This window comes from Miniopterus schreibersii, assembly GCF_964146895.1.
Source record: "Miniopterus schreibersii genome assembly, chromosome: 19".
NCBI lineage: Eukaryota > Metazoa > Chordata > Mammalia > Chiroptera > Miniopteridae > Miniopterus > Miniopterus schreibersii.
Window position 1 is genome coordinate 13806202 of NC_138119.1, and position 24911 is coordinate 13831112.

At 39.9% G+C, this 24911-nt stretch overlaps 1 protein-coding gene and 1 pseudogene across 6 annotated transcripts in view; one reads left to right on the forward strand and one right to left on the reverse strand.

Annotated features, from left to right (window-relative positions):
- Window positions 1-24911, reverse strand: part of GON4L (gon-4 like) — a 43341-nt gene that overhangs the window by 6923 nt on the left and 11507 nt on the right. For 3 of the 5 annotated variants that reach the window (XM_081121320.1, XM_081121318.1, XM_081121321.1), the window contains 18 exons: window positions 23034-23084; window positions 22615-22710; window positions 21640-21759; window positions 20961-21131; window positions 19557-19749; window positions 17400-17501; window positions 16311-16351; window positions 15605-15708; window positions 13658-13856; window positions 13060-13146; window positions 12521-12689; window positions 9885-10029; window positions 8404-8554; window positions 5757-5873; window positions 3656-5371; window positions 2892-3150; window positions 2148-2332; window positions 1051-1248 (listed from right to left, as the gene is read on the reverse strand). In XM_081121320.1, the coding sequence (XP_080977446.1) occupies window positions 1051-1248; window positions 2148-2332; window positions 2892-3150; window positions 3656-5371; window positions 5757-5873; window positions 8404-8554; window positions 9885-10029; window positions 12521-12689; window positions 13060-13146; window positions 13658-13856; window positions 15605-15708; window positions 16311-16351; window positions 17400-17501; window positions 19557-19749; window positions 20961-21131; window positions 21640-21759; window positions 22615-22710; window positions 23034-23084 (4104 nt within the window). The remainder of the gene's footprint in view (window positions 1-1050; window positions 1249-2147; window positions 2333-2891; window positions 3151-3655; window positions 5372-5756; window positions 5874-8403; window positions 8555-9884; window positions 10030-12520; window positions 12690-13059; window positions 13147-13657; window positions 13857-15604; window positions 15709-16310; window positions 16352-17399; window positions 17502-19556; window positions 19750-20960; window positions 21132-21639; window positions 21760-22614; window positions 22711-23033; window positions 23085-24911) is intronic. The other 2 variants (XR_013997708.1, XM_081121319.1) reach the window with 2 other exon arrangements.
- LOC308549047 (small ribosomal subunit protein uS5 pseudogene) lies at window positions 10945-11835 on the forward strand (annotated as a pseudogene). Its single transcript has one exon. The product of its transcript is annotated as a small ribosomal subunit protein uS5 pseudogene (transcript).

Sequence of the window (24911 nt, forward strand, 5' to 3'; positions counted from 1 at the left end):
AAACAATACAAGAACAAACTGTGTTTTGCATACTCACAACTATAAACCTACTTTTGCCACACCCTGTATATGTATTTACAATAATCTATTTTACTGTTTCTATAATAAATGGGAACATGGGCCCCTTCCCATGCTCCAGCCCCCACTCCCACCCTGTGGGAATATAGAGAAGGCCATCTGTAAGTGGACTACGAGAGCTTGGGAGCCTGGCCAGCAACTGACTAAGGCAAAAGAGAAACTGCTTCTAGAGGTGAGCCTGGATTGTAAACAGCTAGCGTTTTGATCTCACACAACTTGTGCATGGACAAGACACCTCCCCCTGCATGCCCTGTTTTGTTTTCTGTACTCTATTATAAAACCTTGTGTTGGGAAAGTCTGGGTGGCGGCTAAACAATAGCATAGACTGGCCGCCCCTGATGCCATCCGTCCACAGTCTGGATGGGACTTGATGGAAAATTTCACAGGTGGCAGCTGGTGTGGCAGTAAACCTCACCAGTTGGCTGCCACCAGTGTGCACTTAAGTCCTAATAATCCTGTGTCTTTCACAGCCAGTCCTCCAGGTTATTTCTTCTGAATCCACAAACAATACCCTGAGGTTTTCTCAGACCTCAGCCCTTTGCATAACACTGTTTATCATCTGACTTTCCCCATGAGAATGTTAACTCCACGAGGGCAAGTACTTTAGTCTTTTATAATTACAATACTCCTAGTACCTAGGACTTTGCCTGACACACAGTAGGCACTCATTAAATATTTGTTCAATGAATGCCTGTTTTACAATGAGGAGCAAGGGGCATATGATTTAACTAAGGTCTTTACTGGCAACTGAAAGTAACCCCTCCCACACACTCCCTCAAGTAACAAAAATGGGAGAATGGAGTTGGGAAGATCATACTTTGAAAAGAAGGAGGCTCTTATCACCTTGTGCTAGGAGAAGGCTATCTGAATGAAAGCAGTCGGGAGACTGGAACAGTGTTAATCAACTCTGTTCAAACCCAATCTTGCTCTGAACCAGGGATCCCAATGTGCTGTCTTTGCCCATCTACTCACTAATCCACAGGCCAGAGCTTGCTCAGGTAACAGGAAAGCAGCAAAGTCCTTTAACAGCTGAGGCCAGTCTTGGAGCAGAATTTGCAGGCTTTTGTAGAGATCCACAGCTGTCTGCCTCTGAGTACTTGACTCAAATTCATAGATAACCTGAAGGAAGTCCTCATACCTGCCAGGGATATGTTGCAGGGCTTCTCGTACCTGTACAGGAAGACTCAATCATCAGTACCCTTTCTTTGGGTTGCAAAAAAACCTAGCAGTACCAAGAATGGATGAGGAGTTGTGTTAGAGAGCTCTAAGAATTGTCCTTCCTCTGACAGGTCCTAAGATCTGACCGTTAATGGAAGACAATGAGCAAGGTACAGGTCCTTTTCTGGTAGTGGGCAACTGAAAAGCCTTTCTTTTCCAGGGACCACAGCCCTCCCCACAAAAACAGGGAAGCTTTTTTCTAGCTCACAGCCCTAACCTCTCCTTTCTGATTTCAACTCCATATTGAAATAGACAAGGAGTATTCTGTACATATATTTTAGTATGGTATCATCTGAGGGTAAATAATATAAAAGTTAGGATTGTTGGTAAAATATTAGGAGACAAAAAAAAGTTATGACTATTACTACTAGTAGTCCACTTTGCTTGGGGAATAAAGGAACCAGGTGGTTAGCAAAAGAATGGGACAGCTACCCCGGACAACTTTAAGGAACACGTTGGTTCATCTCTCTAAAGATCAAGGTGCTTCCCTGAGATCCACTCTCTAGCAGTATACCAAAGGTCTTCCTCCACAAGCCAAGGACTCATTAAAGGTCCTTATTTTAGCCTACCCAGTGAAGTCACAACCTCTTACTGATGATGGTGGTACCATCTTTCCCCAATTTCTGGGCAACAGAGAGGTGATGCTAAGGTACTAACAATAAATCTGCTTATGATTGAATTGTCTTATGGTTCTCTCACACAGATCTTTAGGTAATTCCAGGAGTGTAAAGGCAGAAGCATAGAAGACTGTAGTGGAGAGTGAAAAGCAGACTTCATTTTAAAAACAACCCCCCTTAAGGAGTAGCCTCACTCAGAGGGAATGGCAGTAATAGGAAGTAGCATTTGCCTACCCTGGTCAGATAAGCCTGGGCAAAGGCCAAATCCTTCTGCTCCCTGAGTGGATCCCGCTCGAGAATGTTCTCATCATACAGCAACAGCAGCTTGGAAGTATCCTTGCTGGCCCGGGCCCGACTGCCCCTCTTATTGCGAGCTCGATGATTGCTCCGGCCCTTTCCAGAAGCTTTGATGCTCTCTCCTTAAGAGTACACGTGAAAAACACGATTTCTTCATCTCTGCAACCCCTACTCTCCCCATCCCACCACATGCACCCACCCCATGCAAACCCCTTCACTGGTATCGAACAATTCAGGAGAAAAGCTGCTGGGAAAATGGTAAGAGAGGCCTGTCTCTCTCTCTCAAGTCAGCACTATGCAGAGTCAGCAGTCTCAAGAGTGAGTATGGCCTTATGTTGGACTCTCAAGGGACTATGGCCTGGCAGGGAATAAGCAGGGCTTTCTGAAATAAAGAGCTTTTAGCCCCATGCGTGACAGATGAATTAAGAACCAGTGTAAAAACTTGGATAAACCTGATACAAATCCAGCAGCTGATGAGGATAAAATTTAAAACTTCTGAGCACCTCTTCTCTGTAAAGACACCAAGTTAAACGTCTCTTTTGGGGAAGGGCAGTTGCAGGGGCGATCCAGAGGAGTTTTTCTGAAAGCCTGCCACCTGGTTTACAAGCTGGCCACTCTGCAATGTCCTTCACACAAGGAGTCCAACTGAGATGTGCCCTCATACAGGCCTGCCAAACTCACCTGGTGGGGTCCTGCTGGCCGCCTCTGGAGCAGCCTGGGGCGAGGCGCAGGTGGCGGGAGGCTTCTCAGCAGGGTCTCCAGTGGCCTCGTCGGTCATCTCGTCCTCTTTCTGCAGGCTCTCCATTCCTTCTGCTTCTGCTTCCTCCTCCTCCTCCTCTTCAGGCTCGGAGTTCTCCTCCTGAGAGTTCTCCTCCTCAGACTCACCCTCCTGACTGAGGCGCCTTTCAGATGCGAGCCAAGTCAGTTTCTCCATTGTTTCCTGCAACTCCCACCCCCAAAGAGTGTTCATAAGGGCTGGTAATGGCTCACCAAGGGCTGACTTTTTCAAGAGGAAATGAGGTTAATCAATCGGTGTGTGGGTGTGGCGGAGTGTGTGTGCGGAGGGGCAGTTGCCACAACTATCAGAGCGGGGTTCTCTGAGTTGTGGAGTCACAGATGTAGCTGGGAAGGCTGCCTGACAGCAGGAGGGGGAAGAGGATGTGTTTGGAAAGGTCCCCTCTTTCCTTTGCTATAGTCCTTATGATCTATTTTTTAAGCATTTAAATTGTGCTTAGGTGATTCAGTTCAACATTTAAATGCATTTAAGTTAAATATAGTAAGTCAAATTTTACCCTTTTCCCTCTCCTCTCACCACAAACCCAAAATTTTACTTCAAACGTCAAATCAAAATGATTTTAAAAATATCTATAGTGCAGCAAGCAAGCAGGTGATCTATCGATTTTACTGAGTCCACCAAATATTTGAGAACATTCCCTAATTCTCACCTGGAGTTCTGGGACAGAGAGCACGGATTCCTCAGAAGCCGAGGACATCTCATCTTCCTCATCTTGAGTAAGGTCGTCAAAGTCCTCTTCTTCCTCTTCCTCGGGCCCATCCTTCTCTCCCCCAGTTTCTGGCCTAGCTGAGGTCCCTGCTAACTGACCATCAATGCCAAGTAAGTCTTCAGGTTTCCCTGGGGGGCTGCTAAGCACCATTTCAGGGTCAGTGGAGGAGGAAGCATTTTTTGGAAAGTCTCTACTCACATTTCCTGAATTTCCTCCATCAGAGGGATCTTGAGAAGCTGAAGGGGTTTTAGCTAATTGACTTCTCTCCTCCTTTTGTAAGACTGTCTGTTTCTTTGCTTCTCTTGCACCACTTGAGTCCTCACTTGGGAAGCCACTGTCCAATTCCACAGAGTATTCTTCTTTGATTTCATCATGAACAGTCTGCTCCACTGGAGGATCCACTGGGGATCCACTGGAGACTTCCTCCCCAGGATCGTTAGGTTCCATCTTGACAATTTTCTCTAAATCTCCAGGAGGAGCGCTTAAAGATTCTTGGAAGCCCTGAGGCAGTGGTTCCACAACTTGCCTCCCCTCCTCTGTTTTCACAACAGTCCAGATATAGGCACTGTTTTCTGACAATTCTTCCTGGCCCACTCTATTTGATGGTAGAGGTCCTGGGCTCTGCTCCTTTTTGGGGAAGACAGTAGCACAGAGAGGAGATAGTTCCTGGGGTTCTAATTTGGGTACCAGTCCTTGAAAGGCATTTTTCCCTTCATCCAAAGGACAACCAATGTCCATGTTCACTTGGGCCTTATCTTCAGAGGTGGACTGTACAGGAAGATTCATAGAGTTGCCGGAAACAATTAAGGGTGGGATGGAAGAGGCCACAATGGGCTGGTTCAATGGACACGGGAAGGAAGTAGGGTTAACCAGGAGTGTGGTGATGGGAAGGGTCTGAGAACTCTGGGCCACAGTTGCATTGACAGGCTGAATCATGTTGCAGCCACTACCAAGGCTCACAACCTTCACAGTGGTGGCAGGAACAGTGAAAATAACAGGTGCAGAGTTGATGAGGGGGACAGACTTCAGACAGAGAGAGGTCTTGGCCCCCTTTCTCTTTGGGCCTCTCCGTTTCACATACGGCTTTCGAAACTTAGAAGGGGCAAGTGAGGGCAGCATTACCTTGGGCACAGGAGCAGAGGAGAGCAGGGTCTGGGGCTCAGACAGAGGGAAGCTGGTCCTGGCCTCAGGGTGTATAGTAGGCAATACTGTTGAGGACTCAAAACTATCACCACCAGTGACCCCCAGTGGAGAGACAGCTGGCACTGTCTGTAAGACAGTGGCTGGCTGGATCGTGTGAGGAATCCGGACCACCATTTTGCTCGGAGGGGCTTCTGACTGAGTTGACCTAGGTGGTATTTTCCCAGAACTGGAGCTAGGCTGGAGAGAGGGACTGGGTCTGATAAGGAGGGGCTTCAGGGCTGATGACCGCTTCTGTCTCCAGCCCCTCCTGGAAAAACAGTTGGCAACTGGCTTCAGTTTCAGGACTACACCCTTAGGCAATAGCAGTGGGTACTGAGTCTCACTCCCCAATTCTGAGCTGCTTTTTCCTAGGTCTGGGTCCGGCTTGATCTCAGTGGTTCCAGTAACATTTCCTACCTCTCTGGCACCATCAGCTATGTGCTGCAGTTCCTCCTGGATGGATGGCAGACTGGCCTATTGGGAACAAGAACACTCTGATCCAGCATATGTCAGAATTTGGTAAAAAAATAAAATAGGATTTTATAGATTTTAAGGACCTTGACAGGACAGTCTCAAGGTAATCTTTTCAAGAAGGATTTTTCTGCAAAATACCAAATTTCTACGAAAACTACATTCCTATTGCATACTTCAGAAACTCTTCTCTGAATTCCCTACAGGAAACTATCATTTTACCCACCTGGAGGGAGGGGAGAGGAGGAAGAGAAGAAGGATAAATGAGGAAGATTTCTTAAGTCTTAGCTCTACAATTAAAGCATTAGAGGTGTAAAGTAGCACTGGTGCTTCTGCCAGGTTTTTAGTGACCTTCTGCCTCTGGTCTCCTTTGAGGAGAAGGACTTACCTTTAACCAGAATGGAAGCCGGTGTTCCTCCCTCTCTACAGGTGGCTTCCACTGATGTGGCTGGATCTCTTCACAGCACTTCCCTAATATGGGCAGCTGTTTGGTCTTCTTATAAAACTGAGCATGAAGAAATAAAGCATGAGTTACATTTCTTTCCTAAAGTAAGAGTCCTGGTATCACATAAAGAAGGCATGACTGAACAACAGTATCATCTGCAAGGTTTAACAGGACAAGAGCAGAAAAGTATCCACTGGATAGCCAACTGGAAGATAATTGAAGATCTTTGCAAGGATAATATCCACACATTCACAGGTTAAAAGTTAAGAAGAAACTTACTGTTAAAACATGCAATTTAAACCATCAATTTGTCTTTCTTCCCTCTTGAAACCCCATGAAAACAGAAAGGCATTTTTTAAAGGTAAGAGCCTACAAGGAGAAAGAGAATGAGAGAAAAAGGTAACAGCAACAAAATTTTCAAAGCTAAAAAGCAGATGGATGAATGGTAATTCACATAGAAAAATGAAGAAAACCAAATCCCATGTGGAGGAAAGTTAACGACCAACAAAATTTATGTCAGAGTCAGGCAACAGGATAAGACACCAGATACTTCTAGAAGTGGAGGAAAAGTTAGAACTAAAAACAGATGAAGATTAAATCTGTTGAGGAGGCAGCCAGACCCCCAATACCCTCTCCCATTTGGTGTAGCCAGGTGAAAGCCTCTCCCCTGCCCTGGCAGGAGCATTTCCGGAAATGAAGATCTGTGGTCCGAGGCTATCAGGCATAACTGAGGGTTGGAGTACTATGCTAAATACAGAAATTCCAGCCTTCTTCCTCTCCTGCTTTCCCACCGTGCCTCTGCCATTCACTATTTTATAATATTCAATGAACCAAAAAGGCTATTGGAAATTTAAAATGTGAGAAGAAATAAAGAACTCAACTTGGCATAAGGGTTAGAAGAAAAAGCTGAGTATCCCAGAAAGTACAACATGAAGACAAAGTGATGGGGAAAAAGAAGAAAGACAAGATGAGAGGGCCAGCCTGAGAGGCCTAACATCTGACTACTGGGCGCTGTGGAAAGAATAGGCCAAATGATGGGGAGGAAACCATCCATACATAATTCGAGAAAGCTTCCCAATACTAAAACACGAGTTTCCTGACTAAGGTTTACCAAGTGTCTCACATAATTAATGAAAGTAGACCCATACTAAGGAATACTACCATGAAATTTCAAAACAGTAAAGAAGAGGGAAAATCCTACATACTGCCATAGAGGGGGCAAAAACAGGTATCACACAAAGATTCAAGAGTCGAAATAGCATCAAATTTCTAAATCAACAGCACTAGAAACCAGAAGAAAATGGAGCACTAAAGGAGGAGAGAATAGAAAAATATTTTTAAACATTTTATTTTGAATAATTATAGATTCACAAGAAATTACAAAAATAGTACAGAGAGGTCTTACGTACCCTTTACCTAGTTTCCCCCAATGGTAAGATCTTATGTTACATTGTAACAAAAGTTACGGAAGTAAAGCAAAAAAGATGTGGGATTCAGGAAATAAGAGGATCTAACATAAGGGGGGGGGGGGAATGCCCAGCATGATGGTAAAGACAAAGCCCAAGAAGACATTACTGCAGCAAGCTGAAAAAGCAACCCGTTTAGAGTAGAATAGCATCAGTTCAGGAAAAGAGTTCTTCAGGAAGATGAAAATGATAGGACACCTAAAATGTTTGGACACACTGACAGATTTATAAAACTGAAGTAAGCTTTAGTGTTGAACTGGTAATAAATACATACTAAAACCAAGCACCACTCACCCCACCAAAATGCAATTATTAACTCCAGGAGAAACAAAATGTTCAGTAGGAGCAGCAAAGTAATCATGATAAACTACAAGCTCAGCTGTGAGGAGCATTTACATAGTACTTATAATGTAAACCCTGAATATCATCTAATCAAAACTGTGATATAATTATAGTAAGAAAACAGGAAGACACAAGATACACATGTTTATTGCAAGACTGCAGGAGTGCAGAGAAAGCGAAGACTTCATCCTTCAGAGTTTAAAGTCTTGTAAGTAAGGCCTAAATCCAAATCATCAAGTGGTTGCAATTATAAGCACGTTACCTAGACATGAAGGTGAACGCACCCCCCAAAAAACCACGGTTAGCAGGATATAGGGAGAAAAATATTGTTTTTCATAACAAACTTCATGTAACTATTTGACTCTTAAAACCATTTAAATTATGTACTTGCCTCTTTAAAGTATATCCTTTACAATTTTGATGTAAATATCTGAATACAAAGTGTTAAAGAGAAAGAATAAGTGGAGTGCTGTCCGCCCTTCTTTTCAAAAGGTTAGAGTAAAAGAGAAAATTAATGGCTAGAGGGAAACATGAATTCAAGAAATATTTTAAGACTTAACAATTTTATTTTAGGAGAAATAATATCTATAACAGAGAAAGAAGATGATACTCCAGAGGAAAATATAGATCAATGTACCTGTAAAGGCAAGAGGGTGATTAATCTAGTACAAAGGTGTAAGGAATTTGCTGTGGATAACAGATCCCTCTCTTCGTCAAGACTAAGGAAAAAAGAATGGTTGCTTATAAGAGGTTCCCAGGTGGATTGTGCAGGAAATACTTACTTTGAAGATGTTGTCAGGAGCTCTGTTCATGCTGCGGTTCTTGATTCTCACTGTCAGTTGGTGGGCAGTCTTGCAAGTTAGAAGGTACTTGCTGATTAGAGGCTTAGGAAACTCAGTCCCTTCAAAGTGCTTCAGTCCTAACACTAACAAACTGAGAACAAACAATGACATGAAATCTTACTTCACAGTCCATTCTTCTAAAAAGCCTCCCCAGACTAACGCCACATTTTACAATCCAATTTTTCTACATCCAATTCTTGTGTAAGTTAATAGCTACTAACGGAAAATTCAGATATTTACTAAGTGCAAATAAGTATTATGAATAAGAATCAGGAGTTCACAATCAGACGGGAAGGGGAAAACCTAAGCATAAATCACTAATAAATGTCAGGTCATGTTAGCTTTCATACTTTGTATTCCTCTGAAGTTCATATTCAAAGAAAGGAGGATGGATCTAATAAAACAAGTATAAAATGAACAATGGGCACCATGTTAGGCATATGAAATCAATACCAATACTACCTTCCATCATAACAATCTATTATGGTTACCTATGCACATACTTACTAATAGCAATGGGGCAATGCATATAAAAAACCATAAAATATGTTCATAACCTTTATTGAATAATCTCACTCTTGGGTATTTACCTAAAGGCATACACTGCAAAGATTTTTAAAAGTGCTATGTACAGCCCAGCTGGAGTGGCTCAGTTGGTTGAGCGTTGTCCTGTGCACCAAAAGACTGCCAGTTCGATTCAGGACAGGGCACATACCTGGGTTGCAGGTTCAATCCCATCAGGGCATGTATGGAAGGCAACTGGCAACCAATTGATGTTTCTCTATCACATCAATGTGGTTTTTTTCTCTCTCTCCAAGCATGTCCTCAGATCATTAAGAAAAAAGCTCTATGTACAAAGATCCTTGGTGAAGCCTCACTCACAACTGCAAAATAGCAGAGTGGGAAAGTAGCAAATAAAAGAAATATCACAGGGCCGTTAAATACTGCTTTAAAAGACAATATACAGAAACAACGCAAAAGGACAATGTTACAGCAAATAGAGAAACAATTTCAAAACAATGTTAGATTTTAAAAAAGCAAAAATATATATATATTTAAATTGCCAATAATTATGAGAAAAATCATTATCTTGGAGTGGTTAGAACAGTGGATAAAAAAATGTTTTCCTCTGGAAAATTTCCTCTAATAGTACATATTACAAGATTGTTTTTTACAATAAACAAAAGACAAAATACAATTTAAAATGTTTGAAAAATGTGCATGTCATTCCCCAAAAAGAATAGTATTTGGCAATGCTGAAACAAGCACAAACTATAGAACCTTATACCCAACAACGTTGCGTTTATTTACCTACTGTATGCATGTCTTATACATGCCTTATTTCCCTAGGCTCCACAATAAAAAGGAATTAGGCCTTCTCTTTGGGATATTTTGTGCTAACCCCCACAATAAACCCTTACTTGTCCTCAGCCTTGGTGAATGAATTCTTATCCTGGGGATTCTTTGCCTTCAGAGAACACACTGGAAGTAGCTCTGGATACATGAAAACCTTGCTTGTAGCCAGGATCCAAGCCACTTGCTTTGGCAAACAGGGAAATTTACAGGCTGTAAGAAAAAAAAAAAAAAAATCCCTAATAAGTTAAATTCTAGAACAAAGAGGGCTTCACAAAAACTTCTGAATGCAGTTTTGCATTTACATAGAACTGCCCCTACCTAACTTGATGCCCTCCCAACCCATACAACCTCCCCCACAAAAGTTTCCACAAGTTTCTAAGCCTAACATACACCTCCCGGGAGTCCTATTCAATGTCATTAAAAGTTGCTTTTCTTATTATTTTCTATGTGGAACACTTAACACACTAAGTAACATAAACACTTAGAAAGTACCTAGTAATAATACCTCGCACACAGTGTATGCTCAAAATATTTTTACCTCCTTCCCCCTTTAAATCCTTGAAAGATAAGTGAGCTTCAACATGCTTTCTTTCAGGATAAGATTCCAAGTTCTTAATGTCCCTCACAAATCTGGTATTCCAAATTTATTTCATTCTTACTTAATTTTCATTAAGTTCTCCCAGATTTCTCCTGAGGCTGGGAATTAAAAAAATCATAAAGGGAATGACAATACAGTCTCATTCATTTGTTTTGCAGTCTAAGCCTCTCAATTCCCGGCACTTCTGCCTTTCCAGAGGTAAGTACTACTGTAGCCATACTTCTCCTTAAGTGTTTTTATGACAACGGAAGAAAAACAAAGGACACTATATGTGTATGTTATTACTGTAGTTTGGTGTTAAATTAAGTTTTCAGTACCAACATACAGCTAATAAAGTAGGTTGAGATCAGTGCCTATGACCTAATACACTTAAATTCAACTATATTCAACTTACTTTAAGAGTCAGGGATTTAAAATCAAATCTGAAAACAAACCCAAATCCAGAGCAAACCACAATTAATTTGCCAAACCAGGAAACAAATCAGAAGCAACTATTTATAAAGTGTATGGGTGTTGATTCTTTTCAAATGGCAGCTGACACTGGTGCTGTGGGAGGGCCCGGAGGCCCCTGGGGGCCCTGGAATGGGTGGCCACAATGGCTTCTGTGGAGGATTTGGCAGTGGCATCCAGGACCAAGGTCACGGCCAGGGTCAAGGTCAGGGCCGGGGCCAGGCTGGGGCAGAGGCCATGGAGTTCAGAGAGGCAAGGCCGAGAAAAAGGAGTGGACCCCCATCACCAACCTGGGCCGCCTGGTCAAGGACATGAAGACCAAGTCCCTGGATGAGATCTATCTCTTCTCCCTGCCCTCAAGGAATCTGAGCTCACTGATTTTTTTCTGGGGGCTTTCAGCAAGGACAAAGTTTTGAAGATCATGCCTGTGCAAAATCAGACACGTGCTGGCCAGAGGACCCAGCTCAAGGTGTTTGTTGCCACTGGGGACTACAAAGGACATATTGGTCTGGGTGTTAAGTACTCAAAGGTAGTAGTCATTGTCACCCATGGGGCCATCATAGCGGCCAAGCTCTCTAATGTCCTGGTGAGGATACTGGGGGAACAAGAATGGCAAGCCCCATATCATCCCTTGCAAAGTGACTGGCTGCTGTGGCTCTGTGCTGGTGCACCTCATCCCCACCACCAGGGGCAATAGCATTGTCTCAGCCCATGCCCAGGAAGCTGCTGCTGATGGCCAGGAATCGACAACTGCTACACCTCAGCCAGGAGCTGCACTGCCACCCTAAGCAACTTCTCCAAGGCCACCTTTGATTCCATCTCTAAGACCTACAACTATCTCACTCTCAATCTCTGAAAAGAGACTGTGTTCACCAAGTTTAACTATCAGCAATTCACTGACCATCTTGTAAAGACCCACACCAGTTTCGGTGTAGAGAACCCAGGCTCTAGATGTGGCTACCACATAATTTTATACAAGAAAAATAAAGGAATTAAGCCAGTAAAAAAATTAAAAGTTTTTAAAAAAGTATATGAGTGTCTAACTACTATACTGTATACCTGAAACCAACACAAAGTAATACTGCAAGTAAACTATAATTGAAAAATAAAAAATAAAGCAGCAAATATTTAGTTTAAGGGAAGAGCAAGTATTTTTTCAAAAAATACTAAAATAATGCAAATTTCTTTAAAATATTAAACATGGCAAACGGATATTTCTACTCTGTGCCCTGTCCCAAATCAACATTCATTCAAAATGGAGATACCACTACAATCGTTATAGGAAAGAAAATGATCCTAATAAAGGACAGAGTAAAACCTAAACATGACCCATCTTTACCACTTGACTTCCATCTTTCCCAGATCTGTCTGTTTTGATGTCACTCCTAAAGCTTATCCTCATATCTAAGTCCAATTCTTAGCAATGAGTCCTAAATCTCTACCCCTCATAAACTTGTCTACCTACTCATTCCCTTACTTAAGCCCAAATATACCATGTAATTCTAGAACTTAATGAGTACAAGGGAGGCTAAAAGAGTAAAGGAAGAAATTACAAATATCCTGTTTCCTCCATCCCTAGGAGATTATCTATGGGATAAGACTCTCACTTCTCATTGCAGGTAAAAACTTGAAGTGGACACATCTATTCCCTACCCGTCTTGACAGTTTTACGAGGACTCCAGTCAATGCTGACATGTGTGCTGAAATCTTCAATGAGCTTCATGGCTCCCATCAGGTTACAGGGTTGGAACAAGGTCTGAAACTTGGGGTTGAACTGATGGTGGAGGGCAATGGAGCTTTGAGCAAAGGTTCCCAGCTCTTCCTGGAAAAACAGGACATAGGAGATTCAAGTTCCAGACAACTATTACCAATAGCCCTTAGCCTCTGTGTGAGAAACTATCCTTCCTCTTACAGAATAAAAACAGGTAAAAATCATCCTAAAGTCTTCCATAATTAACATTACCTCTTTAAGACTGCAAGTCAAAGCAATATCCTTACAAACACTGAATACACTCTGTCCTTTCATGAAAATCAGTGGTTTATGTTCTCTCAGCAAACACAGGAAGCTATAGGAATAGCTACCAAAACATGCAGCAGAGAAGAAATGGGTGAATATCTGTGAGAAATGACTTGCCAAGCTAACTATATACTCAAGTCTTTATTTATAGAGTTAGGGATATTTGGAACCTTACAAGAAATATCCTGGTAGTACTGGCCTCCGAGTTGAGATTGGGGTTGGAGGTGGAGAGAAGGTGAATTTGCGTCAAGAGCTGAACATGCTGAGGAGGGAAAGAAAATAATAAAAGTGACACGTTATGATGTCATTTCAGGAACCCAGAAGATCTTACCAAGATATTTGCAACTTTAGTATATACCTTTTGCTTTCTGGAGAGACTATGAGAACAATACAGTATCTTGGTATGAATTTCGCAGATATGTTCCCCTTGAGCAAAATGATAGGAAATTTAACCCCAAACCAGAAAAACTGAGGCTAGAAAGAAGAAAAAACTACTCTGGCAATGAGGCTGTTAAATTCAGAATAGATTACTAAGGATTCTTTGAAATCTATAATTCTGAATATTATCAGGGTCCTTATATGCATTCTTGCCTGAGCTATAATGATTCATGAACATAAGTTTTCAAGGATCCAGCTGATGGGAAGATCCTGTGGTCTTATGGTTTCAAAGAGTGTCAAGACACCTATTTCTGACTTTTAAAAAGCTGCTAACTTTTGGCTTCAGGTCAAGCCATGGAATGACCCAATTTTAACATTATGAAGAAGAGTCTTACCTGCTGCATCTGCTGCTGGAGCCTCTTCCTCTGTGCTGGGTCTAGAATCAGAGTCTGAGGAACTTTCTCACTCTGGGGCTTAACCTTCTCTACTTCCTGCTGCTGTCTGGCTGAAGATTTCTTCAACTTCAGCTGTTCAAGTAGCTCCTTCATTGTACGATGTTGCTCATTTAGCAAGTTGGCTAGTGGTTCCTCAAACCTATCCCCAATAGGGAGATAACTGCATTTGAACAACACATCCATCTACTGGTAATTCCTCAATCCCATGTTAACCAAGCAAAACTCGTAGTCTAGCCAAATCTTTTCCCAAAGTTGTTAATACAGATTCAAATAAGATGGTTCTGAATTGTAATCCCTCCCCATTTTTCTACAATTGGTCCTCTAAGTAATATACAAATAAAAGGGAAATTAAATAAAAATCTAAGAGCAGAGAAAATCAGGATAACAAAGCAGTCAAGGAGCTAATGGAAACTCATCATTCTAGTATCATACTGATATCCACACTAATCTGGGACTTGTTCTTAACAGCCTCTACTGAGAACTGAAAACACTTGATTATGTGCACGACTAGCAGCATAACAGAAGAACAGACACATGAGAAAAAGTAGTAATGCAAAAACAGGCTGCACCTGATTTTAATAAGTATTTCTTGGATAGCTGGTAAGGGGAGCACAGATAACTCACCTTCCCCATGATATTTTATTGAATCAAGATTAAATCAGGTTTGCAATTCCAACTGAAAGAGAAGCTGCAGCAGCCCAAACAGATCAACTGAACACTAGAAGGTAACTGAATCTGAACAAGGATTTTAAAGTAGCTATATAATTCCCAAATTTAAAATATTTGTTTACAGAGTTGATTAGTGGAACTGAAATAGGTTTACAGATCAAATCCTATTTTATAACAAGTTCCCAGGAGGAATGGTTCCATTCTGCTAGACCAGAATTTTATTATATACCTTTTGCTTTACGACTTGAAGTAAGTGGGTCAAATACACTCTTAGAAATCTTGAAAATGTTCTCTTAAAAAAAGTACGTACATGAGGTGATAAGACGTGTTAATTAAATCAATGGGGGAAAGCCTTTCACAATCTATATCTGTATCAAACTATCACATTGTACGCTTTCAATATCTTACAACTTTGTCAATAACACCTCAATAAAGCCAAAAGGGGAAATCCTGAGATATTTGTTATAGTTACATTATGGTATTTATTGTAATGGAGTATTACTAATATTTCTAGCTTTTATACACTGGTTAGTATACCTTGTCTTTTTCACTAGGTTGCAAGTTCCCTGAAAGTCTAGCTTTCAGCTGGATCCCAAGCTCTCTAGTTAGGTAATGCTGTTTGGTTAAAACACAGGACTGTGGATCTCTTAGCTTTGCTTTGCTCCACTCATGGAATAAACCACACCCTGGCCCCTGCTTCTACTCAGAATGGGGTACAACAAAGTACAGACAGATCATGCAAACCCATCACAAAACCAAGAGGAAAAGTTAAGGCCTCTACTTCCTGGGTGGGGCAACGGAAGTGCCAATTTTATGCGAAGAGGGCAGTACATATATTTTAGACTCGGGCTCAATTAATGCCTAGGTGATTAACAAAGTTTCATTAACATTTACCAGATGTTAACGGCAAATGAAGAGAACAAAAGGGACATGCTGGGTACAACAATCTGGGGTAGTTTTTGTGGCTGGCCACAGAGTCCTACATACCTCTCCAGCACTGCTCACCTGGAGAAGCTGCTGTGGATGCCAGCTACTGTTTTATCTCCCTTCCCAAACAGATACAGCTTGGTCTATAGCTGCACTGCCCCATTGTAAGGAGACTTATTCACTTGACACCTAACACTCCCCTAGGGATGGGGAATTAACAGAAATTTCTGGAAATCTTTACAGAATATACTTTTTCTCCATTCTAAGTTTCAAGGTCTTTGTCAGGCTTACCGTAGGGCTTGGGGAGTATTAAAGTTAGGTCGAGGCTCAGCCACACGTTCCTCCTCCTCTGGGCCGTCATCCTCCATGTTGGGAAACCCCATCTCATCTTGGAACTGAGGAGAAGGAAAAGAGGGGTTTTCCTGGGGAACAGGCACATGAAAGTCAGTGCAGCAGGGAGAAGGGGAAGTCAACACTACAGTTCACAGGACTTTAATAGTGCTGGCACCCAGAAAGAGCTTCATCAGAATAGTCTTCTCACTTCAGGGCTTCCACAGTCCTGCAAATGGGATGAACTAGACTATTAACTCAGGAAAAAAATCTCTCAACTGGTGAACTTGTAATGCTAAGGACGGAGCATGGATAACTCACAATGATCATAAGTATCTTTCAAGGGACAAATTTATGAGAAAGTTAATTGTGCTTAGAATAATCTAAAACTAGTTTGCAATCTTTAAGGATGCACAAAATGACAGATGGGAAGGCCATCCAAAGTTTGCAAGGGAAGTTTACTAAGAATTATCTACATATAGACAATCAAAGTTTATTAGTTAGCAAAATTCTCCTGCCATTATATTCTCTCCTGGGTGGACTAAAGGGCGTATTGGCTTTGTCTGAACACCATTCTGGAGGCAGGTAGACCTAGGACCAAAGGACAGAGCTTGCTGAAGAATCCACTTTTATCATTCAGAATGCTTACTCAAGGATCATTACTTACAGTTTCAAACAGCTCTTCCATCAATCCATTCACTTCCTTTTCTGCAAAAAAGCCAAACAGTATGTTGTTGGCACAAGTTAGTTTCATAAGCAGGAATTCCAAGAAGACAATGTATTTTCAGCAAGGCAATTGACAAAATCCTCATATATATCTAACATTCGTTCATTCAAAAACATTTACTGAACACCAACTATGCCTCAAACACTGTTCTAGATACTTGGGATAGATGACAGAACTAAATAGTCTTATTTTTGTGACATTTAAATTCTAGTGGTAAGGCATACATAAAATGTGAGCTAGATGATTTTACAAAATAAATTAAATTTATAGACCCATCCAACTGAAGTCAAGAGAGAAGTCTCCAGCAGTGTGAAATCAAGTTCCTATTGATTTTCTGCTTAAAACTCTTTGAGTTCTCCTTTTTGATAGATCAAAACTCAAGTTCAAGGTTCTCAAATTCAAGGTCTGAATATTGCTTACCTTTTCTACCACTATTCACTCAAACAACTATACCAACTACTATTTTCCAAACACACATTGTTGTTTTATAATTTTGCTATTTGTAGATGTTCTTACATTTGCAATATCCCTCTCTGCCCCCATTTACCAAAAATTTCCTATTCCTCCTTCAAAACTATGATAAAACATCTCATCTTGTGAATCCTTCCCTAAGTCCATCTACACTAACTTCATACCATATACTAGGTTACACCCTCTTTTAGCCTCTAGTAAGTATATTTATACACAATCTACTATTGTACCTATTACTTTGTATTATAACTTTTTCTGTTTGTATTCCCTACTAACCTATCATCCTATAAAACACAGGCCATGTCTTATTCATTATGGTATCCTAAGTACAATCCCTGCCAAATACTGGATTCAATACAGGACTGTGGATATGTAAAAGGACAACTAATAGGCTTTCTGAATATATACCTAAATTTAAAGATTTATAGAAATGGGATAGAGGAAGCTTAAATGTCTTAGCTTGAATGGACTGCAAACTTTACCCTCAAAAATATACAAAGTAAACAATTGTAGATGGGGCACAGTCAAGAGCAGGACTCATAGTAAACACAGGCTCACTGGTGATTCTCACTGCCCGGTCGGTGCGGAAATCCTCTGTGTCTGGTTCATCACGGTCTTCCAGGAAATTATACTCTGGATCGTCATCATCGTCTGCCTCATCTAAGAAATAAAAAAAGTTTCAGACACTTATTTCCAACTCTAAACTATTATCTTCAGTGACAATTTAAGATATTCAGCACTATAAGAATCTGTTCCAATAAAGCATTTATTCTTTTTTTTTTTATTAAAAAATATATTTTTATTGATTTCAGAGAGAGGAAAGGAGAGGGAGAGAGAGAGATAGAAACATCAATGATGACAGAGTCATTGACCAGCTGCCTAGCCTGCAACCTAGGCATGTGCCCTGACCAGGAATCGAACCCCGATCGCCTGGATCCTAGGTCGACGCTCAACCACTGAGCCACGCCCGGCCGGGCTAAAGCATTTATTCTTAAGCTTTAAAATAATTTTTCTCTTCCTCCTCGCCTTTGCACAGATCACTTCCCACAGCTGATTCATCTCACCTGTCCTCTCCAATAAGCTAAATTCCTTTTTTCCTTCAAACAAGACTTAAATCTCTCAAAATGCAGCAAAAGTCAGAAAACTAAACATATAATTTATCTCAGGAATCCCACTTTTAGTGCATCCTATGAAAATAATACCTTTGTAAAACAATACGAAGGTATTGATAGCGAAAAAAAGGAATGATTCTAATTCCCCCAAATTAGGGAATGACTACAATACAAAATGCAAACGTGCAACATTCTATAAATGTTTAATACGTACATGACAAAAAACAACACAATATAATAACATATAATCATTAAGTTTTAAAAATTATATACCTACAATGGAATCAAAAATAACTAAAAATACACAAAAATAAAGCATTTGTTATGTTAGGGCACAGAATATGGTTGTTCTTCTCCCTCATAATTTCTCTATTGTTGATACTATGATGTCTTTCCCATTCCTCAATAAAAATTTTGAAGCAGTCATCAAATTACTATTATATTAAGGTAATATTTTTCCTGGGGAAATTTTATTTATTTATTTACTTATTTACTTATATATTTATTTATTTTAATCCTCACCCAAGGAGTGAAGATATTTTTCCCATTGATTTTTAAAGAGTGGAGGGGAGGAGGAGAGACAGAGAGACAGAGAGAGAAACATCGATGTGAGAGAGACACTACAAATGAAGTCAATCTGGTATCTTCTAAACCTACAAAAATTTATTGCACAAAACGATTAAGTGACGCCTGACTTCCACTACAGTACACTTTTTTAAAATCACCAAAGACAAACTTAATAATGTTTATTTCCCAGTATTGAAGTAAGAACTTTTACTTATATTCTAAAATAAGGGTTATGGTAGGGATTCTTACACAATGTATAACTGGAGTCAACATTGTTTTTGTCTGATCAATACTCCTTCCTCACTACTGGAAACACTTCTTTTGAGTAACTGAGTACTCCAACCACATTATTCTATGAGATGCTGCCAATCACAGAACTCCATGATGAAACAATGTCCCTATCAATCCCATGCAACACTAAGAGAATGAGCATGTGATCAAACCAAGCCAATCTGAGTTGTTCCCCTGGATTTTACAACTGGATTCTGTAGGAGAGAGTCCTTCTGATATGAGGACAAAGCAAGAAGTAAATGGTGTGCTTATGACCATGATTCCAGCCTTATAAAATAAAACAAGTTTGACAATGAAGTTGACTCACAAAAAGAAGAAGAGATGAGGCTATAGAGAAGGAAGGAGGACCTTAATAAGGCCTCAACTCTACTGCAGTTTTTCTGCCCTTCAGCAAAGTTTGGTTTCATTTGATGATCTTGCAAGTGGGAGTTTGGATTCTTTCACTTGCATCATAAAGAACCTTAACACAATAGTTGAGTGAGTCAATGTACTCCAATAAAATGGTATATAAAATTATGTGTGCATTTATGTTTTAGGAGAGGATTCTTAGCATTCAAAAGATTCCCAAAGATTCTTAACCAAAAAAAGGGGAAGGGGGGACTTTAACTGCTGATTTAAAGTAAATTGTTGGGGAAATACAAAATTCAATTAACCAAGAACACCTTCTTTAAGCTTCTAACTAATGAAAATTTTACCGCAGAGAAAATGGACAGAGTAGATAATAAATGCAAACAAAACTACTTACCTTCATTCCCCACATCATCATTCATGAGTCCCCCAAGCCACATCTTCCAGTCCTCATCATCTGCTGTATTGGGGTCATACATGTCTGGGGTGATGTCTGGAGCTTGAAGCTCTGCCTCTAGTTGTCCCAGGGGAACATCTTTCAGAGGCATCTTAGAGCGAGTTCGGAATGCAATGAGACTGTCATCCATTGGCTAGTCAATGGAGAAGAAAATAAAAACATGTCACTGAATGTCTAATGCTTCCAAATTCTCCAAACTTCATCATATCCTGTGTGCTTCTCTTCTTAGCTAGAACAACAAAGTCTCTCCCCTAAACAATTTGGGTTTATTAGTCTTTGTCTGAGAAACTTTAAGGACAATGACATCAGTCTTAAAACCAACATTTCAGGGACATTTATGACAGCTTTATTAAGCTATAATTTACATGTCATAAAATTCAATTTAAAGGTATAAAATTGAGTGGATTTTATTCACAGAGTTATGTGATCAACACTATCTAATTACAGAACATTTTCATCACCCCCAAAAGAAATCCAATTCCCGGCTCGGCCAGGCGTGGCTCAGCGGTTGAGCGTCGACCTAGGATCCAGGCGATCGGGGTTCGATTCCCAGTCAGGGCACATGCCCGGGTTGCGGGCTCCATCACTGGCTCTCTCATCGTTGCTGTTTCTCTCTCTCTCTCCCCTTCCTTACCTCTCTCTGAAGTCAATAAAGATATATTAAAAAAAAAAAAAGAAAGAAAGAAATCCAATTCCCATTAGGAGTCACTCCCCACTCCATTCTTATCTGCACCCAGTCTCTGTTAACCACTAATCTACTGTCTCAAAAGATTTGCTTATACTGGATATTTCATATAAATGGAACCATACTGTAGCCTTCTGCCTCTGGCCTCTTTTACTTAGCATAATGTTTTCAAAGTTCATCCATTTTGTAGAATGTATCAGTACTCTGCCCCTCTTTATTGCACAATAATATTCCATTATATGGATATACAGCTTCTGGTTTATTCATTAATCAGTTGAAAATTTCAGTTGTTTCTACTTGGGGCTATTATAATTAATGCTGTTATGAACATTCATGAACACATTTTTACACATTTTTGTTGTTGTTAATCCTCACATGAGGATTATTTTTCCACTGATATTTAGAGAGAGTGGAAGGAAGGCAGGAAGTGGGGAGAAAGAAGGAGAGGAGAGGGGGAGAGGGAGAAAGGGAGAAAAACAGACAGACATTGATGTGAGAGAGACATCAATATGATGCTGCATGTGCCCCAACCAGGACCGGTAACCCAGGTACATGCCCTTGATCAGGAATGGAACCCAAGACCCTTGGGTGCGTGGGGTGACACTCTAACCACTGAACCACATCAGCCAGGGCTCTCAGCGATTTAGAATTACATTCACCTGGAAAGAATCCATGCAGACCGGACTGGAAGCCAGTTCCTCATCCACAGCATGCAATTTCTCCATGAAAGTACTATCCCTGGTCTGTTTGGGCTTTGGCGGGGGCGGAGGCCCCATGGGTACTACCTCAGCACTGATGTGCCTGATGGCAGGTGTGATAACTTTCTCAGCCTGATTAAAAGATGCAAGCACATTAAAAAATAAATGGAAGGTGGGGGGTGGGGGACAGAAGCAGGAAAGAGGCACATCTTTCATTTGCCAGTGATCTTTCTTGTCCCATCTAGATAAAAACAAAGGCTCTGTCAAGTATATGAATCTAATCAGGCTTCATGCTATTTCCAATGAAGTCAACAGGATACTACTTAGGTTACCAAAAGTGGGAAATCTAATACAACAGCTTTAGGACAATATTAGAAAATAGGTATGAAAAAGAGAAGGGTAGAAAAGAAGAAACTCTGCTAATCACTCATATTTGGCCCATTAATGAGAAATCACTGAGTTCAGTTTTCTCTTAAATGTTCATTGATTTAAGACACTTTGAAATCTAAACAGTTATAATCAGTTGAAAATTCCAGGAAGATCCTGACATGATTAATGATCTTGATTCATGTTTAACAAAGGGTAATTGCTGAGAATTTATACAGTTATAACTTATCTCTTTTTTATGATACAGTTTTACCTCCGATAATATGCCACTCTCTTCATCTGTTTCAGTCATCTCAGAAGACTGTCTCAGTCTGGATTTCTTTGCCCCACGTGGAGATGAAGCAGTGCTTTCAACATCACTTTCCAATAAACTCTACAAAACAAATCCATTCACTTTTACATTTATGCCTCTACCTTATTCCACTGAGTTTGAAGTATCTCAAGAGAATGAATCACAAACTATCAATCACTCAATTAGTCAGAGTAACGGAAAATACTTTTAAATAGAAGCTTAATATTCTGAAGGTGGGAACAGGGATGATCAGATCAATATGCTCATCAGCAATGCAAACTTAGTAAAACTGTAAGGCATTCACTAAAAATCCTTTTATAAACAAGTCAAAGAATACATTACTAGAACATTACACAGAGATAAAAATTAACTATAGCTATAAGCAACAGTATAGATGAATCTCAAAGGATTAATGTTGAACAAAAAAGAAAGTCAGACACAAAAGAATACATACACTAAGGGCCCATTAATATAAGGTTTAAAAACAGTAACTGAACTACAGTGTGTAGAGCTGCACATTTAGGTGATATAACTATAAAGAAAAACAAGGAAGTCATTACCAAAAAGTCAGGACAGTGGTTTTCTTTAGGGGAAGAGAAATGATTATGATCATGAAGGGCAAATAAAAGGTATCCTGGCAAAGACTTTGGAGAATTTTCATGAGAATGAGCTTTATAATTAAGATGTAAATTTTTATTGTATGTACAGTTCTGTATGTTACGTATGTGTTATATTTCATAATACAAGACGTGAAAAAATTAAGAGTATGAAAACACCTCAGAGTCTTAGATTTATGCAAAGTGAGCAGAAAAAAGAACTATGCCTCAATCCTCTCTACATAACAGGTGACATTATGAAGGAAGAAAATATACTCTGCCTTACTGAACCCAAATTTTTTCTATATTATCAACTAACACTCACAGGGTCACTACTGACCTCTTCAGCAGTCTCATCTTCTTCTTCATCATCTGGCTGGTACTCTTCATCTGAGGAATCATCTTCTTCAAGATTGATATCCACAAACTGAGGAGGCTTCATAAGTACAATTACAGAAAGAAATGAAGTAAATAAGAAATATAAGTCATATGTATTTGGAAAATAAGGAGGAAAAGGCAGAGCAGGAAAAAAACATCCTAAAAGCACAATGAGCTAAAGCAAGTAACAAGAAGCAGGGGTTAAAGAGACTCCTACCAAGACAGTCAAACCTAGGAATAACAGAATAGAAAACTTAAAGCTGGAATTTTGGATGTTTTAAGTTAAAAGTCCCAAAAATATTAACAAATAGAAAGTACTTAGGTTTCAAAACTGATGAAGTCTTTCTGGAAAAGTATAAGAATTACCTCTTCCAAGTTTACCTTAATTTCATTGGCCTTCTTAATTGGTGAAATATTCCATGTTGGAATTACCTACCAACAAAGAATATAAGTAATTAAGTTCTCTTAACTGAAATAGGTTTTTTCATTTTTACTTCCTCTTTACTATTACAAAAAGCCATCTACCTACCATAGAGCTGCCCTGAGCTAGGGGTATTGGTCATCCCTGAGGGTATACTTGACAGGAGAAAAGGTGAGAAATCTATTTCCATCATTAGCATTTCTGCCCTACACCTAGTAAGACTCTGTACCTGTCTTGTCTACTTTATATCACAGCTTAGGTTCACACAGAATAATGAATGTGAAAGCTATTTATAAACTAAAATACTATAGGTGATAGTAGCCTTTTGACATCAGTGATTTTTTAGTCAATTACATAAATCTACCATAAGTATGCCTCCAAAAAACCCAGCCACAAAAAGTTCTTAGGAAAGGATTTATGGGTGAAATGTCAAGTTGTCCACAACTTATTTCCATATAGTACAGGAAAAAACAATAGATAAGAGTTACAAAACAAATATGTCAAAATTTTACAATTGTTAAATCTAAATGAAATATGGATTCACTAAAATTCATTCAACTTTTTTCATGTTTTAAAACAATAGAGTTTGGAGGAAATTTTTTAAAAGAATTTTTAAAATCTCCTACATAGTGCTGACAAAATGCCATTGAAGTGGATAATTTCTTGACCATTTACTTGTGACCCAATCAAAATCATTTTATGAACAAAATCCAATAGGCCACTAGGTTCTGCCTCTACAAGGAGCCTCAGGTTTTCCACATCTCAGCCCTGCCACATTCTGGCCATGTATCTAGCTCTGTAGCTAGGCCCATACAAAATGTAAAGGGGATGATGTAATTCAGGTCCACACATTCATGTTTGTTTCTGAACCAATCAGTTTCCCTATTGCCAAATCCATCAGGAAGGCAAAGCAGCATGTGGAAGTGTACTGGAGTCATTCTATTAAGCATTAAGAAGCAAGAGGAACTCTAATTCTGCTCTCCCACATAAACTATAGTCTTGGGTTGTTCAACTTCTCTGTACCTGTTTGTGGGTTGGTAAACATAATCCAGAGCCTAATTTGGATCTCACTGGCCTTTTATTCAAAATCAAAGGTGGAATTAATGTTAATTACACTCTATATGTCAGGCAGACTTCATATAACTTGTCTCACTGATGGCTGCTTTCATCATAGCTACCACATGTTCATTTGTGTACTTCCTGGAGAAAAATGACATTTCATTTAATGCAACCAGGGTTAGTTGATTAAACTAAAAAATATGATGTGGCTGTCAAAAAAAAATAGCCAATGCAACCTCAGGCTGCATTAAGAGAAATATGGTATCTGGAACATTGAGGGGATAATCTAACTTTAATCTGTACTAGTTAAAACACATCTGGATCAGTAGATTCCACTTTTGGCATCCTTTTAAAAGGATATAGACAAACTAGACACATTCAGAAGAAAAGGGTGACTGGTGAAAGTACTCAAAGCCTTGTCACATGAAGACCAATAAAAAAAATTGGGAGATGTTTAACAAGAAAAGAATGTTACAAGAAGACATGGTTGTTTAACTAGAGAAAAATTCATGTGGAAGAAGAACAGACTTTTCTTCTCTAGGGCTGCAAGGAACAGAACTGGACAAATAAAAACTACAATATGCACTCTGGATCCATCTTCCTTACTATCAGAGATAGAATGGACTCCCTCTGAACCACCTACCACCTGCCTAGTCACAGAAGGTAAGCACAAAATGGACAAGTGTCTGTTAAGCAGGATGTAACATCATTCCAAGCATCAAAGACCCTGCTGTACCAGAATACTTCAGAAGTCTTTAAGTGGTTCTCATACTTTAGTG